Here is a 23,547-nt window from a genome sequence, read left to right on the forward strand (position 1 = left end):
TCTTAATGGCTTTGAAAGGGAAAAGTGGATTATTAGTCCAGATTAAATCATAAAAACATATAATCATTTTTTATTCATCCTGTTTTGGGACTAGAGAGACAGTATAGAGGGAAGAGAGCTTGCCTTGGTTGCGGTTGACCCAAATTCAATCTCAGACACCACATTTGGTTCCCCCAATCCCTACCAGGAGTGATCACTGAGTACTGACCAAGGAGCAAGCCCTAAGCACATTTGGGAGTGACCCCAAGCAATTAAGTAAATAAATCATTAAGTAAATAAAAGTGCCTACCAATTATTGATGACCATTTATTAACTATCAATCTGTGTGATTTTACAGATAGTGTTTTATTTAATCTCTTAATATCTGCCAGATGAAAACTATTATCTGCATAGTTCTGGAAAACAGATTATATCATTCAGTCAAGATTATACATTTTTAAGAAGAAATACCATTCCAACTGTAAAGTCCAAATTCTGTAAGACTAGCTCACATGTTTCACTTGTTGGCTTTTCAAATCCAGTGAAACTTTGGTTAAAGCCATCGGAAATCCTAATGGCCACATCTGTAGGAGTCCATTGTCCCTTCTAGTGCCATGAATTCATTTTGAAAACTGCTGGAGACACTATGCTGCTTTCCCTTTGAGTTCCCAGTGTCATTGGTAGGGACCCCATGGTCCGATGAGTACAGTTTTTATTTTTTTTTATTAATGAGTCACCATAAGGGTGCAGTTACAGAGTTTCGTGCCTGTTACAGTTATACAATACTCGAGTACCCATCCCTCCACCAGTGCCCATTCTCCTTCACCAATGGCCCCAGGGTCCCTCCCCCTGCCACATACTTTCTCCCCCCCACCCCCCACCCCCGTGACAGGGAATTCCTTATTGTTCTCTCTCTCCTTTTGGGTGTTATGGTTTGCAATATAGATACTGGGTGGCTATAGAAAACCCTAAGAAACTTAATTATCTGACCACATAGTACAGTGGTTGGACATCCAGACTGTCTTGTCAGATTTGGGAGGATTAATTCCTGATGTGGCATTTGCAACTCTGTCCTTCAGGGAAGGTAGTTAACTCATGTGTGTCAGAGTTCCTTAATCTCTAGGATGAAGGATAGTGGTATCATAAATGCTGCAGGACTGTCACGAGGATTCAGTGAATCCGTATATGCAAAATGGTGGTAACTGAGTCTGACACCAAGGAAGTGCTAAAAGAGCACCAGTGTGTAATGCCAGGATCTGCCCTGACAATGCAACTGAGATTCTCTCTGCTCCCAAGCAACAGAGTGAACAAGCTAAAAAATCTCTCTGGGACTAGCCCCAGGAATTTTTATCATGGCCCTTTTCCCAAAATAGTATCCTTCCTGTTTTTTAAGTTTATTTTTTATTTTTATAAAGTTGTTCACAAAAATTTGTTACATTTAATGTTCCAACACCAATTCTACCTCCATTACACCTACCCACCACAATGTTTTGAATGTTTCCACCCCGACCTCCAAAACCTGCCCCCAAATCAGGACCTAATTAATTTATTTTATATTGATTTTTAAGAATAATCCACTAAAAATGATCCAGAAACATTCACTTAGAGGAAAGTGTGAGACAGTTGTTATATTTCACCCTGGATACATTAAGTCTTTGTACAAGAGATTACTAACATGTTGCTAAAGGTTGAACCTTGCATGCTTATACATATATGTGTGTGTGTGTGTGCACATATTTTTTCCCCGAAATGGGTTGCCTTCTACTTTATGCCCCATCAAATGTGGTGTGCTACTCTTGGTACATCACTGGTGTGGAGTATGAGATGTCATATGTCATGCAGTCGTGAATGTGGCCACTTGCTCCAAAAATAGCAGTTAATTTATTTTTTTTAACTGGATGGTGACTTTGGGGTCTAGAGGTATCTCTATGGCATATCATTCTGTGTTGCTCTTTTGAGACATTTGTTTGAGGGTCTCTGGATCATGGCTATATTCAGTGTTAATAGAATTGCTTTTCATAAAATTGTGTTTCATTCCAATGCATAGTCTTTATCAGAGTATTGCAATGCTAATTTTTTAAAACTATTCTTAATATTCTAAGTACTTTTACACTGTAAAATTTTTATCACCTCAGTGGCCAGATAAATTAAAGTGGAAAATAGAGAATACCGTGGCAAATCAAGTTGATGAATAAAGGAAGGAAAGGATGGAATAGGGAAGAGGAAGAAAGAAAGGAGGGAGGGAGGGAGGGAGGGAGGGAGGGAGGCAGGGAGGGAGGGAGGGAGGGAGGAAGGGAGGGAGGAAAGGCGGGACAGAAGAAGGAAGATTGGGTCTATTTTTTCCATTACAGCTGTTCATTATCAGTCAGGAGGTAAAACTATGGCCTGAGAGGTGGCACGGCAAGTTAGGCACTGGCCTTGCATGGGGCCGACATGCTTCCATCCACAGAGATGCTTATGGTCCCCTAAACACGTCCAAGAAAGAGTCCTGAGTGCCTCTGGGTGTGGGCTCCCCCTCAAACGAAAGGGAAAATTATTATTTCTCTGATAAATCTCGGTGAGAAACCATGAAATCAGTTACAGATCAGAGTCACTTTTCTATGTATTCATTGATTTTCTAAATAAGGGTGCTTCCCCACCCAAAATGGAACTACTTTTTTATAGGTGAATTGCAATGTTTTTTTCTTTCTGAATTAAGTTGTAGTTGAAACCCTTTACCTGCTTTTTATACAGATGTGACTGCACACCTGGATACATAGGTGAACACTGTGATGTAGATTTTGATGACTGCCAAGATAACAAATGTAAAAATGGAGCTCACTGCACGGATGCAGTAAATGGCTATACTTGCATCTGCCCAGAAGGTTACAGGTAAAAGCAAACACGTGTCTGTATTTAAACTTTGGACTATATTCTCCTTGTAAGTAAAGTAATATCTGATCGTTACTTTTTCCATTCATTTGTTAGTGGCCTGTTCTGTGAATTTTCCCCACCCATGGTCCTCCCTCGTACCAGCCCCTGTGATAATTTTGACTGTCAGAATGGAGCTCAGTGCATCATCAGGATAAACGAGCCAGTATGTCAGTGTTTGCCTGGCTATCAGGGAGACAAGTGTGAAAAGCTGGTCAGTGTGAATTTTGTGAACAAAGAATCGTATCTTCAAATTCCTTCAGCCAAAGTGAGGCCCCAAACCAACATCACTTTTCAGGTAAGATTCAATCACTAGTAAGAGCTGATCTTCTCACATGCCAGTTCAGCTTCAATATCTTAACATCCATGCTTTGTTATGAATTGCATTCTTTCTTTTTTTTAATCTTTCTTAAAGAACTGTTATTTTTCCATACTGTTGATAATGTTTCATAAATACATCATTTCAACACCACACTCACTACCAGAGTACTCACTTCCACCCATAAAGACACACACACACATACACACATGCGCACGTGCACACACACACACATACACACACAGCACTCACAGAGTTACATGGACCAACATTCCAGCCCTATTGCTTTTGAACATTTTTTGTTCCCTTACTGTGTGTTTTTAAATCCCACATACAAGATAGATTATTCTGTGTCTATCCCTTTCCTTCTGACTTACTTTACTCAGCGTGTTAACTTCAGATTCCATACATGTAGTGGCAAAATTGCATAATTTTGTCCTTAAACTCCATTGTTTATATACAACTTCTTGATCAATTCATTCATAGTTGGGAATTTTAATTGTTTTCTATCTTTACCGTTGCACTAAGTGCTGCAGTGAAAGTAAGTATGCATATATCCTTTCAAACTAAAGGGGTTTGGGGCTGTGGGGGAAAGAGGGTGTAGATGACAAGAGCTAGTATTTACTTGGTTATATGGAAGTTCTTTTCTTACTTTTTGGAGAAATCTCCATATTGTTTTTCATAGAGATTGAGTCAGATGACATTCCACCAAGAGCAAACAAGGTTCCTTCCTCACCATATCCCTGCCAATACTATTTCCAGGATTTTTGATACATGTTATTGTCCCTGTTGTAAGATGGTATATCTCAGAAGAGCTTTAATTTGCATTTCCCCAATTTAACTATGAGCGCTTTTTTGTACGCCTATTAACTACGTACATGTCTTCATTAGGAATTGTCTGTTCATCTCCTCTCTCCACTTTAGGACAGGATTGTTGGATTTTTTTGTTGTTATACTTTGTGACTGCTTTATAGATTTTGGATATTAGCCCTCTATCTAATGTATCATGTGCAGATACTTTGTCTCAATAGGATGTCTTTTGTTTTAGCTTGAGTTTCCCTTGCTGTGCAGTAGATGTAGTCCCACTTGTTTATTTGCTGTTATTGTCTTTGCCTCTGTGGTCAGCAGTTCATTGAAGATGTGAGATACAGTTCCACTTTTGTTTGTGTGTGTGGCTTTTTTTTCAAATACTGTTTGTCAAGGAGACTTCTCTTTTCTAATCCATATACTTTGTGGTAGGAGCTAAACCCTATGTATATCTGGTGAATGGGAGATAACTCAAGATTCTCAGTTCTGTTGTATTATCTGTGCTCTGTCTTTATTCCATTGCTAGATAGTTTTGATTATTTCAGCTTTGTAAGACAATTCAAAATTGGCAAAGGCAATACCTCCCATATAGTTTATTTTTTCTCTTTAGAATTGCTTTGGTTTTATTTCTTAGTATTCCTTTGGGGAGTTCTGTGGTTCCATACAAATTTTAGTCGAGTTTTTTCAAGTCCTTACTTTAAGTCCTTAAAGAATATCATTGGGATTTTAATGGGTATTGTTCTTAAATCTATATAATGCTTTAGGTAGGGTGGGTCATTTTAACAACATATATTTTTCCAATCCATGAACAGTTTAGTCCTACATATATGTTTAGACACTATTTTGAAAGTGATTATGTTTTCAATTTATTCTCTCCTAGTTTATTATTTGCATACATAAATGTCACAGGGGTAACCCACACTTTTGCTGAAAATGGTCTTTTAAACCCAAGAAGACCAGAAAAGATAATAAAGCAAGAGATTTATTTATGTTCATACTATAAATATAAGTAGGTTTTTATGTGGGATATAAAAAGAGTCCATCTTACTTGGGACCAAAGAGATGGTGCTACGGTTAAAGTCTTTCCTTACATGCAGCTGACTCAGCTATATCTCAGCCATCACATATGGTCCCCTGAGCACAACTAGAATTAATCCCTGAATCCTGAGTCAGAAGCACACCTTGAGCACCGACAAGTTTGGCATCTCCCTCCCCCCCTCAAAAAAGTAAAAAATCAGTCTTCCTCTGGAGAGATAGTGCAGAAGGTAGGGTTCTTGCCTTGCATGCTGGCGACCCCTAGTTTGATCCCAGCACCATATATTGTCCCTGAACACCACCAGGAGTGATCCCTGAGCACAGGGCCAGAAATAACCCTAAGCACACCTGGGTGGTACATTCCATTAAATGTTTTTTTTGGTTTGTTTTCCTTTTTTTTTTTTTTTTTTTTTTGCTTTTTGGGTCACACCCGGTGTGTTGCATAGGGGTTACTCCTGGCTCATGCACTCATGAATTACTCCTGATGAATTACTCCTGGCGGTGTTCAGGGGACCATATGGGATGCTGGGAATCGAACCCGGGTCAGCCGCGTGCAAGGCAAATACCCTACCTGCTGTGCTATTGCTCCAGCCCCAAAATAAAATTTTTAAAAGTCAGTCTTAATGAAGTTTTATTTATACAGAGAATAAATAAATATAAAATAAAACCCCCAAATATAAATAAAACCCACATCAGCGGCAGAAAGAGTGGCTAGGTGAATATCCCCACTAATCGAGTTCTAAACACATCTGACAGCAAAGACATGTCTTGGTTCTTGTTCTTCTTAATGTTGTTTGTGACGTGGATTGCAGCAAAGTACTTCTACCCACAGGTCACCTGCCAACCACTGGTATTTCCCCCAGCCATAAGAAATGAGAAGTCTGTTTCTTTTGTATGGGACATTTGGATGAGTGTTCACCCTAATAATGTAAAGATTACTTTCTCCTAGATTGCCACCGATGAAGACAGTGGGATCCTCCTGTACAAGGGTGACAGAGACCACATCGCTGTTGAACTCTACCGGGGGCGGGTCCGTGCCAGCTACGACACAGGCTCCCATCCGGCTTCTGCCATTTACAGGTGAAGCTCTCTCAGTTACTGGTAAAGGTGAAAACAGTTGCTCGACAGGGTGCCTCTGCTGTATGTCTTTGCCATAGGGAGGGAAGGAAACATTTGGCTACAGCAGAATGAATGAGAAGTCGACGCATTAGGAGTCCGGTGGGGAGGGACGGTGAACTCAAGTAGGACTATTTATTTGAGGAGAGATGGAGGATCAATTTCCCTTTGCGAAAATTGATAGGATTGGTAGTGCGAAAGTAGAGGTTCCCTGCACTGCCCAGTTCTTGAGAATTGTCTGAAAGATTTGCATACAAAACTTGGAAGATTGAAAGTTAGTTTATAGTACAGATAAAGTTAATAGGTAGGGTCCCTCCCCAGATGTCCAGGCCTCTCCTTTACTTATTTATTTATTTTGCTATTTGCTATTTGGTCACACCCAAGTGATGCTCAGGGATTACTTTTGGAATTTCTCCTGGCAGTGATTGGGGGATCATATAGGGGTTACTTCAGGAATTTCTCCTGGCAGTGATTGGGGAATCATATAGGATGCTGGGGATTGAACCCGGGTCGGCCTGTGTACAAGGCAAACACCCTACCCGCCGTACTATCACTCCAGCCCCAGGCCTCTCTGTTAGCCGTGAAAGACATCACCAGTCCTATCCACACGGCCTACTCGCCTCCTGTGAATGATGGCCAAGTCCTGTCCCTGCCCCTGTCTCTATGCCCCGAGTATGCTCTCCCTGTCCGTGTCTGCTTTCTGCAGTCTCCAGCCATGTCCCATGTGTGTGGGTGAGATCCCTGTGCTCTGTCCCCATGACTGGTCCTCCAGCTGTACCCCAGCAATTCCTGCCATCCTGTCCGGGCTTCCCTGGTCTCCGGCCACAGACATACGTGTTGGTGAGAATCCTGCACTCAGCACCTGGGCTTCTGGACCCTGTCTGGACTCTGCGTCTGTATGTCCCTGAACCGTCCCCCAGGGCTCCGGGCTCCTGTCTGAACATGCCGCTCGGCCCGATCCTGGAGGTCCAGGCAGAGAGGATCGAGTCCAGAGTGTATGTGCACAGAGAGAGAAAAGGGAATGGGGGGCTGGTGGCCTCTTTTTCTCTGCTGCCAAATCCCACTCCCAGTCATGCCATTTTACATTCCGATTGGCTGATTCCCTTCCATGGACAGAGTCAATGTCGCCTGGCCCTCCACACTTTGGCTCCTGCAGCCCGCACTCCTGCAGTAACCTGGGACCTGGCCAGGAGGGAATATTGTCACTACCCTTTTGCTCTAAGATGTCAGGGAGACAGTGGTTCAGATGCCCATGCTCGACGAGGGAGTTATGGAGAAACCTAAGAGAGGGTGTGACCTGAAGGGAGGGCGGCAGTTCTTCCTCGGGAAGGTTCTGAGTTTTACGTACCCAGACCCACTTTCCTTCTACACAGCCTGCTGCCTGAGCACCCCTTTGAGAAGATCAGAAGCCACATAGCAAGAATTCACTGATCTTGGTAACTGCAGTTCTAACTTGAGTCCCACTGCAGGACCCAGAGAGAGGACAGTGTGCTGGAGAGAATTGCCAGTGCCACAATGGCAAGATCTCCCGTTCAGTCAGGAAGTTAGAAGGCCCAGGCAGATAGCATAGATGTATATAGTACCTCCAGTGGGCCAAGCACCGTACAGACTTTTAGGAACAAATAACTCGCATAATAGTCTTACCAATAACTACAATATGTGATTGGCCATCTTATTATCTACTAATAAGATGATACTATATGAAGATAAAGAAAGGGTGGTATATATGAGATAGGAATTTTGCTGTAAATATGCATCTTGCTAGACTCATCTTCAGAACTCTTTTGTTGGGTCTCGACACTAGTCTGTTTCCTTGCCTGCAGGTTGCCTAATTTCTTCACATGTAGAATGAACTCCCACCAGTTAAAATTGAGCTCCAAAGCCATATATAGTTCATTCGTCCAAAAAAGTCTTGTTGTTTTCTTTGGGGGCCATACCTGGAGGTACTCAGGGCTTAGGGCTTACTCAAGGCTCTGTGTTCAGATATTAATCCTGACAGGGCTTGGGGAGACCATTTGAGGTTCTGGTGATCAAGTCCTGGTCATCTGCATGAAAGGCAAGCACCTTTCCCATTGTACACTTTCTCCCCAGTCCACTGAAAATGAACAAAGTAGACCAAGTTGCAAAAATAAAAAAGAACAAAAATGCTTTCATCCTTTTAAAAGGAGCTAACTTTGGGGGAAGAGCTTCCTTGTTACAAATACCTTTGATGTGAGCAGTAAAACTGAGAGCATTCATAACTGGAGAACTCTCAAAGCAAATTGTTGTCAAAAGGAGTTAAGTGCACCCACTCCATTCTATGGATGCTGCCTTGAAAAATATTGGCCCGGGTTTTGGCAGAACTCCTGGATTTCCAAGGAAAGGAGAAACTAGACTTTCTTGAATTTAAAGTTTTCTTTCCTCTGTATTTCTATTCACTTTTGTTTTTCCTAACACCACATAAGGCAAACAAATCACGGCTCTTAGTCAAATACATTGCAGCAATGTTGTGGGCATTGAAGTTGGAGACAAAAGATAAGCAAAGGTGTCAATATTATTGACATTTTTCATATATATATATATATATATATATGAAAGACTTCATCTATGCTTCCGCAAAAGGCTTTACAACCTACTGGATCTTCATAATTGTTCAGGGAAAGCAAATGCTGTTGTAGCCATAAATGGAATTAAATAAGCCTTTTTGGTGTTTGGTGGTAGGCTAACCCACTTGGGAATATTTAGGGCATGGAATAAAGCATATAATTATTGGTTTCTGAGTAGAATACAATTGTTATTCCATTTCCAAATGGCGGTGATTAGTGCCAACATTTCTTATACAACTAGCCTTAAATTATATAGCCTCAATTTGTTTCAGTCCATAAAAAGATTTCAGAAGCTTTATTTTGTGGTTCACTTTTGTTATTGATTTTTGCTTTGTTTTGTTTAACTTGATGCAATAAAACTTCATGAAACTCTTAGAAGCCATAGTATATTTTTTGAGGTTGGCTTATTAAAGAAATGTTCACATCAAATATACTTAAAATATTTCCACACAAATTGAGGAACCCAAATGACTTCATCAAATATGAACTAACCATATATTATGTTGAGATTATATCTATTGTTATTTTGGTTTCTCCAACATAGAACCTACCCTGTGATATTTATTTTTTAAAAGGAATATCACATCGCATGCTTTTAATTAGACACTAGAAGTCCATTTCTGGTGGAATTTTTCAGGTCATCTATTAGAGATACTTTTGAACATAGAATGTAATAGACATACTTTTTGAAAATAGCTTTAATTTCATTAGTATTAAGGTTGTGGCACAACACTCAACAAAAATTACTAGATGTTAAGTAAATCAATAATTGCATAAAATTTAGGTAGGAATTGATATATATAATATGTACTATTGAGATGTATATAATATAATATTTATATATTAAATACTAATTTATATAAAATATGAGTATGGTAATGTTTCCATTTTGAAATAGAGAAGTGTTGTATTTTATGAAAGAGGGACCATAGAGAACTGCTATATTATTTTCACACACTAGCAGAATCTAGTATCTAAAAAGTAATCATCATAACGGTTTAGAGATGTGTTCAGAGCAAGGCTTAGACAATTACTGGTATATAAACTTAGGCACTGACCTAAATATTTCTGGTCTCAGAATCCATATCAGAAAATCATAGCACTAACCACCCTAAAAAGGTCACTGAGAGGATTAAATACTGAATTTAACTTTGTCCTTCCTTCTTAATCAAATCACCATTTTCGTTCACCTTTTATCAATGCAGGATCTTTTTCTGATTTCTCTAAAATGTAATAGATTTGAAAGTGGAGCTTCCATCTTCCCACTTTCATTCTAGAATTATATTTATAAGGTTTCTATGAAGGAAGGAACTTTGGTAATATCTGCCAGGATCATTCCTACTCTGATCTGTGAGATTCTGCTCTGGGAATCACAGAAATTCCTTGTGCCCAAAGTATTATGACATTCGTTATAAAAACAAAAGTTGGGTGGAAGGTTAAGGCAAGTTTCTCTATAAAGTAAGTATGGAACTTCCACACCAGAATGTACTAATAAAAATGGGAAAGCGAGAGAAAGGGTTTGAGAAGAGAGGAAATGAAAAAGTAATAATTTTATGTGAATATCATTCTATATCCGTTTTTGTTTTTGAACATGTCAAATGTCATTATCACTTCAAAGTAATAGATTGGAGCAATTGTAAGGACTATCTGCCTTAATTCTAATCCCAGCTTTGCCATCCATTAACTGAGTGTCATCGACAAATTGCTTAAGCTGTGTGAACCTCACCTTGTAAATGGGTGCAATAAATCATAGATCCATCTTTGTGGAACTGTAGTAAGAGTTTTATGATTGGACACATGTAAAATACTTAAAACAATGCACACTGACTAGTTAACAGTGACAGCTATTGAATTCCAAACCCAGAATGTCCAAATGCTTCCTTCCTTGGCTTCACCTAATCCTGAGTTCCTGCCACATTCCTCGTTTTACTGAGCAGCAGCCATTACTATCTTGAACATAATGGATGTGGTGGAGTGACACTTACTCTCATTCTTTCGTTTTACCTTCAACTTGAACTGGGTTCTAAGTCTTCACTTGACTTCTACTCATTTTCTGGCATTTATCAAAATGCTCCAGACCTTGTTTAGATCTTACCAGAATATAAATACCAATGAAGTTTACTGTTTCTCCATAATTATAGAAAAATCACATCAATAACCCTCTTGCCACCAGTTTTCCCAGAAGTTGCTTTACAAATATTTTGTTTGGTTGAATTAGCTTTTCAAATCTCAGTGTGTTTCCACTTGACATAACATTATTAAAAGTACACCACACCACTGCTTTAAAGGAAGATATTTTTATACATTCTGACCTCAGAGAATTTGTTTCCTTTGCGTTCAGCATAATTACATCATTTTATTATATAAGACTTACTCTAGCAAAATCTTATTTTCCGAATTATGCATTATTTTCTGTGCTATTTGAGCATTGCATGTGGGGATCTTTTTTGTTGTTGTTCTAGCAAATGCTTTTTCTTCATAAGCCTGATTAATTTTCAACACCAGTGGAAAGAGACTCTGCTTATTTTTGTCAAATGAAATCTATTACTGTTTTTGTAGAACTTTTTGCTGAAAATCCTGTTAGATATCAGTTATTTTTTTGTTTGTTTTTTGTTTGTTTGCTTTTTGGGTCACACCCGGTGATGCACAGGCGTTACTCCTGGCTCTACACTCAGGAATTACTCCTGGTGGTGCTCAGGGGACCATATGGGATGCTGGAAATCGAACCTGGGTTGGCCTCTTGCAAGGCAAAGGCCTTACCTGCTGTGCTATCACTCCAGCCCCATCAGTTATTGTTTTAAAGTAATCAATATGGGAACTGTTATCACATAGAATTATGTTAAAAGTTTGTAGTTCATATATCTGTAGAGTGTTTTTAAAAACCCAAGATGCAATGTGTCCCTTTTTTTAAAACTAATTGGTATGGACCTTTTCTGATTTTATTTATGCAGTGCCAGAAATCATGCTTTCTTGTAGACATGCATACTGCAAACAAACAACAGGCCAAAGGTTAGAGATCTGTTTTCAAATTTCATCCATGAGAACTGCCTGAAAACATAAAGCAGAAAGTACTGGATACCACGTCTAGTTTGTGAGTCAGATCTGGATGAGCCTGAGACTATTGATTTTTAGCATGTTTCTACATGATGTTCTGGACTCCGGAACTCGATGCTGGGACTCCTTTGTATGAAAGGGATGCATTTGAGCTCTATCCTCCGGGCAGTGCTCTGAGAGGAGAGAGTTCAGTTAAGATCCAGGTCCCGTGTTATCATGCTTGCTATCAGCCTTCGGTATTAATCACCAAAGAAACCCGCACATACTACCAACATGTGTCCTCTTCTTTTCCTCAGTGTCAGTTGTTAAACATCTGAAGACATATAACTAACTAAAGAAGTGTCATCAGCAAAAACACAAATGATCAAAGCCGCTAGCCTTTGATTGCACTTAGAACATCACATGCGTGCATCATTCTCACAGTATGTTGAGGAACATCGACAAAACCTGCCAGAAGGAGTAGGAATGAATGATTGAGTAACAGCCCAAACTTACTGCTAACACCAGTGGGAGTCCTTCATACAAAAATGAGCAACACAGTTTTTCCCAAATAAACCTATAATTCATTGCCCTTCCAAGTATCTTTCCTTTTAGTTTGATAGGTAGAATCTTCCAAATAAATTAATAAAAATCTGTAAGATATTTTTTTTTCTTTAATTCAAATGAGTGTCATTTTCTAAAGCAGGTAATCTTTTTTTTTCTTTTTTAGTTTTTGTTGGCAGGGAGGGGGACTAAACCGGCAATGCAAGTTTAATTTCTATCTTTAGCAGTGAGAAGACATAGTTGAGTGATTACTTCCCTGCCCCCCCCAGCCACAAAAAAAAGTAACAGATAAGTAAAGCTAAATTATATAATAATGGTAATAAAATTATCGTGTTTCCGATGGAAGGTTTTGTTTAAGTGTTTCTCATGAGCTTGTTAAGAGTCAGCAACTAGGGGCTGGAGCAACAGCACAGCGGGTAGGGCGTTTGCCTTGCATTCAGCTGACCCCGGTTCGATTCCCAGCATCCCATATGGCCCCTGAGCACTTCCAGGAGTAATTCCTGAGTGCAGAGCCAGGAATAACCCCTGTGCATTGCCGAGCATGACCCAAAAAGAAAACAAAAAGTCAGCAGCTAGTTCCCCAGAAAGTGCTGGAAAAATTTTCACCAGGATATATCAAAATCCAAAGGATGTTAGACATTGTGAGTAGAGAGGTAGAAGATGATTCTGATAAACTGTAAAATTGACACTGGCTCAATTTATGTCCATCATTGATTTTATTAAACAAACTGCATTGTCAAAAGATTGTGGGACATTGCTCAGTTTATGTCATTGGCATTGCTCAGAAATCCCAATTTAGATAACTATGTTTTTTAGGGAGGGGATAGGGTTTGTTCACACCCACGGGTCCTTGGGGCTCTGTGCTCGGGGATCACTTCTGGTAGAAATAGGGGACCATACAGGGTGCCCAGGATAGAACCCTGAGCAGTGTGCAAGGCAAATGATTTAACTCCTATACTACTTTCAGTCCCAAATTTAGAATAGTCTTAACTGACTCATGTTCAAGCACCATATCATCTGAAAATCAAAAGAATCTAAGAATGCTAGTTTCATGTTTATCTATTAGAAGGCCATGTTGATGCCTTAGTCTATTTCAGGGAAATATAAGTGGAATCAAGTTCAGTGATAATTCTTAGATTCTGAACTGATGAGATTTGACTGGGAAGCTTTGGAAATGAAAAATTGTGTTTGTTTATTTTATATTTCACTAGTAATTGACAACATAGAATCAAAGTCCATTTAAAATATATATATCATATGCATTATTATAATCTTCAAACTCATAAGAACATTACACATATTTCTATAATTTAGGTAAATATACCAAGCCAGTCACTGTCACTGTCTCTGTCATCCGGTTCTCATCGATTTGTCCGAGCAGGCACCAGTAACATCTCTATTGTGAGACTTTGTTGTTACTGTTTTTGGCATATCAGATACGCCACAGGGAGCTTGCCAGGCTCTGCCGTGTGGGCAAGATACTCAGGGTAGCTTGTGGGGCTCTCCGAGAGGGAGGGAGGAATCGAACCCGGGTTGGCCGCATGCAAGGCAAATGCCCTTTGCTGTGCTATCTCTCCAGCCCACCAAGCTAGTCAGCCCTCATATTAGGTTATTTTCCATAAAATTTTGTCCCTTATTTATTTGGGAGTGAAATTGTATATTAAAATCTTATTAGTTGTAAGAATACATTCCACCTGGAAAGCATCAAATACTCTTCAGGTTCTTAATTGTAAGGTGATTCATGATCATGAAGAACACATACTCTGGGACCTGATTTCTGATCTGTCTAGCCTCCTGCTGAATCAGTTAGGGTCTTGGATACCCTAATTGCTCAACTCATTGGCTTACCAATATCAAGTTGCTTAACAGAAGTCAAGTTCTTCAGTCAGCACCTGACCCATATATGTGCTAGATAATTCCTGTGCCTTGTTCTGTTCATTTTCTTGATGAGGAAAATAAGGTAAGCCAGAGGCACTGCAAAGGGTTAAGATGCTTGCTTTGTATGCAGCCAGCCCCAGTTTGATTCCTGGCACCTGAGCCTCACAAGGCACCACTCCTGAGCGCAGAGCCTAGAATAGCCACTGAACACTGCTGGGTGTGGCCCCACCCTGCAGTCCCTGAAAATGTAAACATTAATTAAGAAGGAGAAAGATTGCATGCAGTCACACAGCCCAATGCCATGCATCTAGTTGAAGTTAAGACAAGCTCAGCAAGATCATCTTCCATCATTATCCTTCAGGACGTCACAGCTGAATATTTCAAATTTCTAAAATATATGTTTTGAATATCCTGTCTTAGGTATGTTTACAGCCTTTTTACTATTCACTATTACTACAAATAGATTTGCTCTCCTTAATAAATTCCTCATATACTTAAGATGGGTTTATTTTTATTTATTTATTTATTTTATTGAATCACCATGTGAAAAGTTACAAAGTTCTCAGGCTTATGTCTCAGTTATACCATGTTCAAACACCCATCCCTTCACCAGTGCCCATATTCCACCACCAAAAACCCCAGTATGTCTCCCACCCCTACCCCCAACCCCGCCTGGGTAACTGATAAATTACACTCTTCTCTTTACCTTGATTACATTCCATATTTCAACACAAAACTTACTATTGTTGTTGGAGTTTCAACACAGACTCACTATTTTTGTTGGAATTTATCCCCCAAGAATACAGCCCTATTGACAAGGAAATATTTGATATTGAGTTTTCCACTGATGAGAATGGTTTACAATTTCTGCATTTTAGTAATTAAATCCAGGGAGATTTAAGTTGGAAATTGAATCATTTCCCTTCTGGAGCAGCATGGAGCAAAAGCTTAGTTCACAGTCTGGATACATGGTTGCAAGCACTCTCTGGAACCCCAAGTCTTATAGCTGCCTCTGGTTCCTGCTTGTTCGGCAGCGGCTGTGCAGAGGCATGGCCACCCGGGTTGGATCTCGGCTGGAGCCCAAGCTCCAGCCCTGGCCCAAGCCTGCCCAGGTGTCCCGGTTTCAAGTTCAAAGCACACTTTTTTTTTTCAAGCCACAAAGTTCATACCTACTCAAAGGACCCATAAAATGTCGGACACCACGCCTTCTCCCCCGGGAGGGAGGAGAGACCAAGGGAGAAGGATATTTCCTCAGTTAGCCGGTGTGGGGCAAAAGCTTAGTTCACAGTCCGCATACATGGTTGCAAGCACTCGCCAGAACCCCAAGTCTTATAGCTGCCTCTGGTTCCTGCTCATTCGGCATTCCCGCGGCTGTGCAGAGGCATGGCCACCCGGGTTGAATCTGGGCCGGAGCCCGAGCTTTCTGCCAGGTGTATTAAGGAATACAGAAATAACTAGCTTGTGACCTCTGCTTAAAAGTAGCTAGAAATTAGTCAGAATTAATAGTATTCTCTGTGCCGGAGAGGTGGCTCAGGGGGTCAGCATCTCTGATCTCCAAAGCTGAATCCTGCACCCCCAATCCTGCTGGGAGTGACCCCAGAACACAGTACTAAGGATACACCCTCAGTGTTTGCATCATTAGATATCTTCGGTCTGACTACACTGAACATCTTATGTGATGTTACTTCCATCCTCCACTGAACACAGACTACTTTATAACAGCATCACTTAATGGGTATCCATCTAAGGAATGCAAAGGAAGTTAGAATGTGTTATGAATTTACAAACTATTAAAACTGACATGACCTACCAAGGTCCTTCCTGTATTTGCATTGATGTTTGATACTGATAAACTCTAATACCATGTAACAGATCAAAAGTCAGTTATTTGATATCTCTGTGATAGATTTGGAACAGTGTAATTTTTAATGCAATAAAAAGTAGCAGTATCAGAATAAATGAAACATTGAAAAGAAAATATATAAAATATCCTTTGTAACTTCCATATAGGGGAAGTGAATGGCTCATAATTTTTATAAATGGTCTCATTTCCAGTCCTTCTACTGGGAGAGCGCGTTTCGCTTGTGTCCACTATCAAGAAATAGAACTTGATTTTTATCACCCTGAAAAAATACTTTTTAAATTTTTTAGATCAACTCTTGGTCTGTATCTTTAGAGCATCTCTTTCCTCACAGTACTCACTGAAGCTTGTATTGTAATTTTATTTCTTGACTAAAAAGAAGAAGGGATCTTCAACTAAGATGCTTTCATGTTGCAGCGTGGAGACAATCAACGACGGGAACTTCCACATTGTGGAGCTGCTCACCCTGGACCAGAGTCTCTCCCTGTCTGTGGATGGAGGCAGTCCCAAAATCATCACCAACTTGTCCAAGCAGTCAACTCTGAATCTTGACTCCCCACTCTATGTAGGAGGTGAGTGCCCTTCCAGATCCACTGCATCCCCAAAGCCTACGAGTCTCAGCATGGATTAGCTGATGTTGTCGCTGCCTGCAGGGCTGGGGAGGGACCAGGAGTGAGCACCCACTAAGAGGTCGACAGAACAGGGCACAGGTACCAAGAACAAGCACTAGACAAGGGACCAAAGACTTATAATCCTGGCACTGGGTCTAGCGAAACTTCTAGTGGTGGTACCAATGAATATTGTTCTGTCTTTCTTCTCTTGCACAGACTAGTTGGGCTATGTATTACCTCATTTAATCCAATGATCCGAGCTGATTTCATAGATCAGGTAATTAAGTTCAATCTTCTGAGCTGATTTCAGAAAGGGAAAATTGGTTAGAAATCAGTCAGGCAAAGACTGAAATAATAAAAGCAGTTCCCTGGGAATTGAGGCATGCTCCCCTGTGGGGAACAGTCAGAGGCTGTCAGCCCTGGACAGTGTGAGCTGCCGAGTGCTAACCGCTCCAGAGGAAAGGATGATCATCAATGACATTTACCGCTGGATGAACTAACACAGCCAATGTAAGCACCGTATTAGAGTAGCAGGAAGTACTTTGGTTCAGCCAAAGCCTTTATGTTAATGAGCCAAACAGGCATGGAGACTACAGACGAGGATTTGAAATAATGGTAGCCAGTTGGACTTTCCTTTCAGGCAAGAGGAATGCACCGAGGCAAATAAATGCGGGCCTGAAGGATGCAGAAAGTTCTGAAGGAGCATGCTCTGTTCGAGGCTCTACCTTCCAGGCAAGGCTGAGAGCCTGAACACATTTGACTCCAAGGTCAAGAGTAAATCAGTGCCTGTTAGTGTCACTACGAACTACCTGCATGAGCGTCAGCGATGTGGCAGACTCCCACTTGATTTCCACACCCGCTGGTTCCTGCTGGGTCAGGGTTTCTGGGATACGGAGAGGAAGGAGCCCCAAAGCCACCTTCTGCACCCCCAGCCCTGGCTCCCATTCTTAGAAGAGCTCGGAGAGTTTGGTGGTGTGCAGCCCTACCTACCGGAGCTCCAAAGTGCCCCCCGGGAATGGGAAAGGAGATGGCAGCATGGGGCACACGCCCAAGAGGGCTGAGGTTCTTGGACTTTGTACCATCAGGGGGAGATTTCCCAGACCAGGCCCCCCGTGGGTCTACCCAGAGGCCAGGCTTGGGCACCGTGGGGGAAAAACCAAGTGCATGCCCGGAGCCTCGGTCCCTCCCCTGACGCCACAGGGACCTGGACCACTGCCTGATGCGGGAAGCCCTCCAGGCGCTATTTCCGGATCTGGCTTGGGCCATGGAAAGATTCCTCAGATCTGCCAAAGGAGGGGCCTCGGGTGATTGTCACCAGTGGAACACAGATAGACAGAGATCACAAATTCTGCCTGGGAAGGAATGTCATTTGCACTCCCCATCCCCGCTCCCACTGGGAGGAATATGATGGCTTCACTCTCAATTAGCAAGAACCAGGAAAATGGGATGAGGTGCTGCCTGATGGGAAGCAGGATGGACCTTCAGAGGTGACGCCCAGGGCGAGCGTGAAGACATTTTCCGTGGGGATCTGGATTGGTGGCTAGCTGAGGAGTCAGCTCGAACCCCCGCTCTCATCCTTGGGGTACGTGATGGACAGGACTGGGGCTCTCTAAGGAAAGAGCCCCAGAATTGTTTGGCCTGTCACCTCTTTTCAGAAAAAAATCTCTGCTCAGGGGGCTGGAGCGATAGCACAGTGGGTAGGGCGTTTGCCTTGCACGTGGCCAACCCAGGTTCGATTCCCAGCATCCCATATGGTCCCCTGAGCACCGCCAGGAGTAATTCCTGAGTGCAGAGCCAGGAGTAGTAACCCCTGTGCATTGCCGGGTATGACCCAAAAAGCAAAAAAAAAAAAAATCTTTGTTCAGCAACCCCCTTGAAATCTACTGCCTCCCTTAAGAGAACAGTGAGAACTCTTCCCAATTTTTATCCAGGTTACAGCCCTAGGCTGACAGGAGCAATAGCACAGCGGGTAGGGTGTTTGCCTTGCATGCTGCTGACCCGGGTTCGATTCTCGATTCCTCCCTCCCTTTCGGAGAGCCTGGCACGCTACCGAAGGTATCTCACCCGTACAGCAGAGCCTGGCAAAAAACAGTAACAAGAAGTCTCACAATGGAGACGTTACTGGTGCCTGCTCAAGCAAATCAATGAACAACTGGACGACAGTTCTACAGTGTACAGTGCGACAGCCCTAGGCACCAGGCCTGCTTCTGGACAGTACTCGGGGTTTTATCTCATCAGCCTCCTCCTACCCCAGTCTTAGTGGGGGCCCTTGTACCTATCTCAGGGCTATAATGGACAGACTGCGGCACTCTCTCAGCCACTGGGATACCCCGGTGGGGGCAACAAATGCTCTGCGCTCCAGGTTGTGTCTGTGCTGTCCCCATAGGAGGTTACCTAAAATAGTTTTAAAGGATTAAATATTGACCGCCAACCAAACTAGGTTTTCTAGTTGTGTGTTAGATTTGCCTGGAGCATGTTTTCCAACACGGAGCCTCTCTCTCTCTTTCTCTCTCTCTCTCTCTCTCTCTCTCTCTCTCTCTCTCTCTCTCTCTCTCTCTCTCTCTCTCTGTCTCTCTGTCTCTCTCTCTCTCTCTCTCTCTCTCTCTCTCTCTCTCTCACACACACACACACACACACACACACACTCACTCACTCACTCACTCACTCACTCACCCACTGTTCAAACCCGTTGCTGCTTCCATCCCAAGCATCGGGCTTGCCTCCCGGAGCCTTTGTGACTCCAGGCTGAAAGCAGGTCAGGACACACGGGCGGGGACATTCCCGTTTCCTGATACACCTGCAGACGCCACCGGCTGCCGGCACTGCTAAGCGGTCCGGGTGGATGGGAAACAGCAGAGGGTTCGCCATGGGGCTGACCCCACCCCTCGGTGTCTTCCCCAGGCTTGCCAGGGAAAAGCAACGTGGCTGCGGCCCTGCGCCAGGCTCCTGGGCAGAACGGCACCAGCTTCCACGGCTGCATCCGGAACCTGTACATCAACAGCGAGCTGCAGGACTTCCGCACGGTGCCCCTGCACACGGGCATCCTGCCGGGCTGCGAGCCCTGCCACAGGAAGGTGTGCGCCCACGGCACGTGCCAGCCCAGCAGCCAGTCGGGCTCCACCTGCGCGTGCGAGGAGGGCTGGGCCGGGCCCCTGTGCGACCAGAGCACCAATGACCCCTGCCTCGGGAACAAGTAAGCGGGGCTGCGGGCTACCTCATGCCAAAGGCACCAGCCAAGGAAGGAAGGGATGCAGGGTGGGAGGAGGACGGGGTGGGGGGGGCAGGGAGGGCAGAGGAGAAGTCAGTCCTCCCCGAATCATCTCTGTCGCCCTCTGCCTAATTCACCCCCCGGGTCCCTTCCTCTCCGCTCCAGATGCGTGCACGGCACCTGCGTGCCCATCAACGCCTTCTCCTACAGCTGTAAGTGCCTGGAGGGCCACGGCGGCGTCCTCTGTGACGAGGAGGAGGATCTGTTCAACCCCTGCCAGACCATCAAGTGCAAGCACGGCCAGTGTCGGCTCTCGGGGCTCGGCCAGCCGTACTGTGAGTGCAGCAGTGGCTACACTGGGGACGGCTGCGACCGAGGTAAGCAACCCCCGGCAGCTCCTTCTCTTGGCCAAGCAAGACACCACTCATGTCATGGGTGGGTGAGGGGGGCGGAGGCGGGTTTTCTTCTACAAGCACTTGGCATCACTTGGGGGAGGGTGGTCTTAGAGCCTCGCCTAGTCGCTAGTTTTCAGGGAGGGGATGTAAATTATCAGAGACTGAGGCCAAGGTCATGGATACGAGCCATGTCCAGAGCCAGGAAGCACAGATTGGAAAAAAGAGCAGGACCCAGGGAGACATAAAAGCATAGAAGGCCCCTTCCTGCACATGACCAACCCTGCTTCCATCCCGTTCCCTCAGCAAGTCAACCCTGAGAACAGAGGCAGGAGTAAGCTCTGAGCACCACCAGGTGTGACCCCAAACCAAAAAAATAAATAAAAAGTGTGAGTTTGGGCAGGGGGAGGGATGGGAGAAGGGGGAGGAATGACCAGAGGAATCCCGGCCTTCTGCAACTTGGGGTGATGGCTGGTGACTGATTTCCCCCTTGTTAGTAAGTGAACGTCCTACAACTCCTCACCTTATATTACAGATGGTCACAATGTGGCTTGCTGGGAAAACATGCCTTCTCCCACCTGCAGGACATGACTATTACCCACTTCCTGTTTGCCTGTGTGTTAACAACCCCACTTCTGGTGCAGAGTGGGTCATTTAGCCTGAGGGGTTGGGGAGGTGGCACAGTTATACCCTTTGACCTTAGAGTCATGGCTTAGCCCATAATGCCAGGGAGAGGGATGGAGAGGCCCCTGGAGGCCACGTTCTCCCTCCTGTGCCCATCGGCAGCACCTGGCCTCCACTGGCTCTGTGGACGGGGTTGGAGCTGTGGATCAGAGACCCCAAGGAGAGGGGCACGCAGTTCTCTCTTCCTGAACCTATGCATACGACAGGGAATTTATGAAGTGTTGCTTATGTTAAGTAACAGATGGAAAGACATTAAACCCCAGGCCTAATAAATGGCATCCCCTGCTCTGTCAAACTCTCCCCTGGGGTTGGCAGCAAACCAAGGGCCAGTGGTATGAAAACAGGAGATGTGTTTTTATCTTGGGGCATGTGTGTGTGTGTGTGTGTGTGTGTGTTGCGTTGTTTGGTTTTGTTATTGTTTGTTTTGTTGTTTTGCACCCAAGGGCAAGATTTAGGAACCCAATTTTCTTGTGAGCCCAGTAGCATGGTATTTATAGTTCACAAACAGAGCGTCCACTTTGCTGAAAAGACTCCAAAGGATACTTTAAAAGAACAGCAGGCAGTGCATCAGTCCCACTGCCAAGGGAAGCCTGAGTCTGAAATGGGAACATGGAAGAAGGGGTGCTGGGGGGGGGGGGGGGTTGTGCAAAGGTGCAAAACCTTTGTGATGCAGTTTCAAGCCCCTGCAGAGCCTGGCACTCCTTATTGTCATCCTTGTTCTTTTTCTAGAAATCTCCTGTCGAGGGGAGCGGATACGGGATTACTACCAGAAGCAGCAGGGCTACACCGCCTGCCAAACCACCAAGAAGCTCTCGCGCCTCGAGTGCCGCGGGGGCTGCCCCGGGGGCCAGTGCTGCGGGCCGCTGCGCAGCAAGCGGCGGAAATACTCCTTCGAGTGCACGGATGGCTCCTCCTTCGTGGACGAGGTGGAGAAGGTGGTCAAGTGCGGCTGCACCCGCTGCGCCTCCTAAGCGCCGGCCCGCCCGCACCCCGGGGCTGCACACGCCGCCGCGGCTGCCAGTTGACCGTTTGGGGACTCACCGATGCTTCCTAGTGGAAATATTTGAAATATATTGTAAAATACAGAACAGACTTATTTTTATTATGAGAATAAAGACCACACCCCCTCCACCCCCACCCCAACCCCGCGCATTCGGAAAAAAAAAAGCAAAAACAAACCAACAATCACAACAACAACAACAAACCCAGAAATGTTTGAACTCCAGCTTTTCCCACTCTCTGGAGGAGGCAGGAAGAAGGCCAGAGCCTGGAGGCGTGGGAAGAAGCGGGGACTGTGGAGCTGGGGTGCTGACTGCCCCAGGGAAGCACAGGCACAGAAGGGGCGCCCCGCCAGCGTGCACCCCCAGCAGGAAATCCCCCGGGTGTCCTCACAGCGCCTGGGGACAGACCCAAGCACACGTGTGTGAATGAGGATGCAGGCGGATGAGTGGGACCCCAGCACCCCCAGGATGGGACCTGTGGAGGAGCAGAGGTATTTGGTGCAAGACTAGAAAGTGTCCCGGGGTGCACGAGGAGAGGAAACACTCAAGTCAGTCGTATCTTCTTTTCACACGTCAGCATGTTAGCAGAAAGAAGCACACAAGAGTGTTTATCGACCGTTTTCCAGTATTAATTTTTTTGTAATATAAATGATAAAGGAGATGATAAAGAACCAATAGAGTATGGATAAATAAATTAGTAATAATATGAATTTTTGTTTCTATGAGTTCTAAACAGCCCTATCAGTATTCAGTTTCCATGAGAAATATTTATTGTATCAAAAAGTACATTGTACTTAACATTTTAGGCCACCTTTTTTTTTGCGGTTTCTTGATGCTTTAATATATATTAATTTATATTTGTCCTGATATTTTTGTATATTTTTCAAACTCAAAGAAAAATCAGGATGCGGGGGGGTTTCTTTGGCAAAAGTACTAACATAGGGTGTTCTCTTGGGATGGAGTCATGTTGGTCTGTTGATTTACCTTGACGTCTGAGGGCGCAGGTGGGTGCTGCCTTACTGGCCTGGACCTTTGCAGAGAGGGTAGAAAGTCTGCGTGTGAGCCGCTCGTTGTCCAGAAAGAAGCAGCTCTCTCTGCTCCTCACTCTCCCAGAGCCCCGAGGACAGAAATGGTGTGTAGCAGCCAACACTAGCGAGTAGATCTTTGACAAATGAAGATTTCCTTGACTTTTTTTGCCCTTTGAGGGGAGCCGGGTGGGAAGAGGAAAGGCTGTAATGTCCAGAACTGTGATTTTTCTTTCCGAACAATAAAGCTCCTTGATGACCCGAATGTTCCCATGTTAACATGTTTGCTGCTAAGTTCCAGCGTAGCGTTGCTCATGATTCATAGTGGACTGTGCTGTGCCCTCATTAAAATCCCAGGGTGCCCCTGAAAGAAGCAGTTGTTTCTTTCCCGAAACTTTTTTTATGAAGAAAATTAGCTGTACGTGTATAATTCAGACTAATATCAGTTCCACTTCTGATGTTTGTACATTAAACAGATATTTACTTCATTACCCAGCTTGGTGATTTTCCTAGCAGTTGCCTAATATTTAGAGCTCCCG

At 43.8% G+C, this 23,547-nt stretch overlaps 1 protein-coding gene across 4 annotated transcripts in view; it reads left to right on the forward strand.

The window, feature by feature from the left end:
* Window positions 1–22,160, forward strand: part of SLIT2 (slit guidance ligand 2) — a 342,896-nt gene extending 320,736 nt beyond the window's left edge. For all 4 annotated transcript variants that reach the window (XM_055138864.1, XM_055138863.1, XM_004616540.3 and 1 more), the window contains 7 exons: window positions 2,713–2,850; window positions 2,947–3,187; window positions 6,000–6,130; window positions 16,505–16,659; window positions 19,600–19,891; window positions 20,072–20,283; window positions 21,712–22,160. In XM_055138864.1, coding sequence (XP_054994839.1) covers window positions 2,713–2,850; window positions 2,947–3,187; window positions 6,000–6,130; window positions 16,505–16,659; window positions 19,600–19,891; window positions 20,072–20,283; window positions 21,712–21,953 — 1,411 coding nt within the window. In that variant the 3' untranslated portion in view covers window positions 21,954–22,160. The remainder of the gene's footprint in view (window positions 1–2,712; window positions 2,851–2,946; window positions 3,188–5,999; window positions 6,131–16,504; window positions 16,660–19,599; window positions 19,892–20,071; window positions 20,284–21,711) is intronic.
* The last annotated feature ends 1,387 nt before the right edge of the window (window positions 22,161–23,547 follow it).

Source organism: Sorex araneus, chromosome 5 (genome assembly GCF_027595985.1).
Source record: "Sorex araneus isolate mSorAra2 chromosome 5, mSorAra2.pri, whole genome shotgun sequence".
Lineage (NCBI taxonomy): Eukaryota > Metazoa > Chordata > Mammalia > Eulipotyphla > Soricidae > Sorex > Sorex araneus.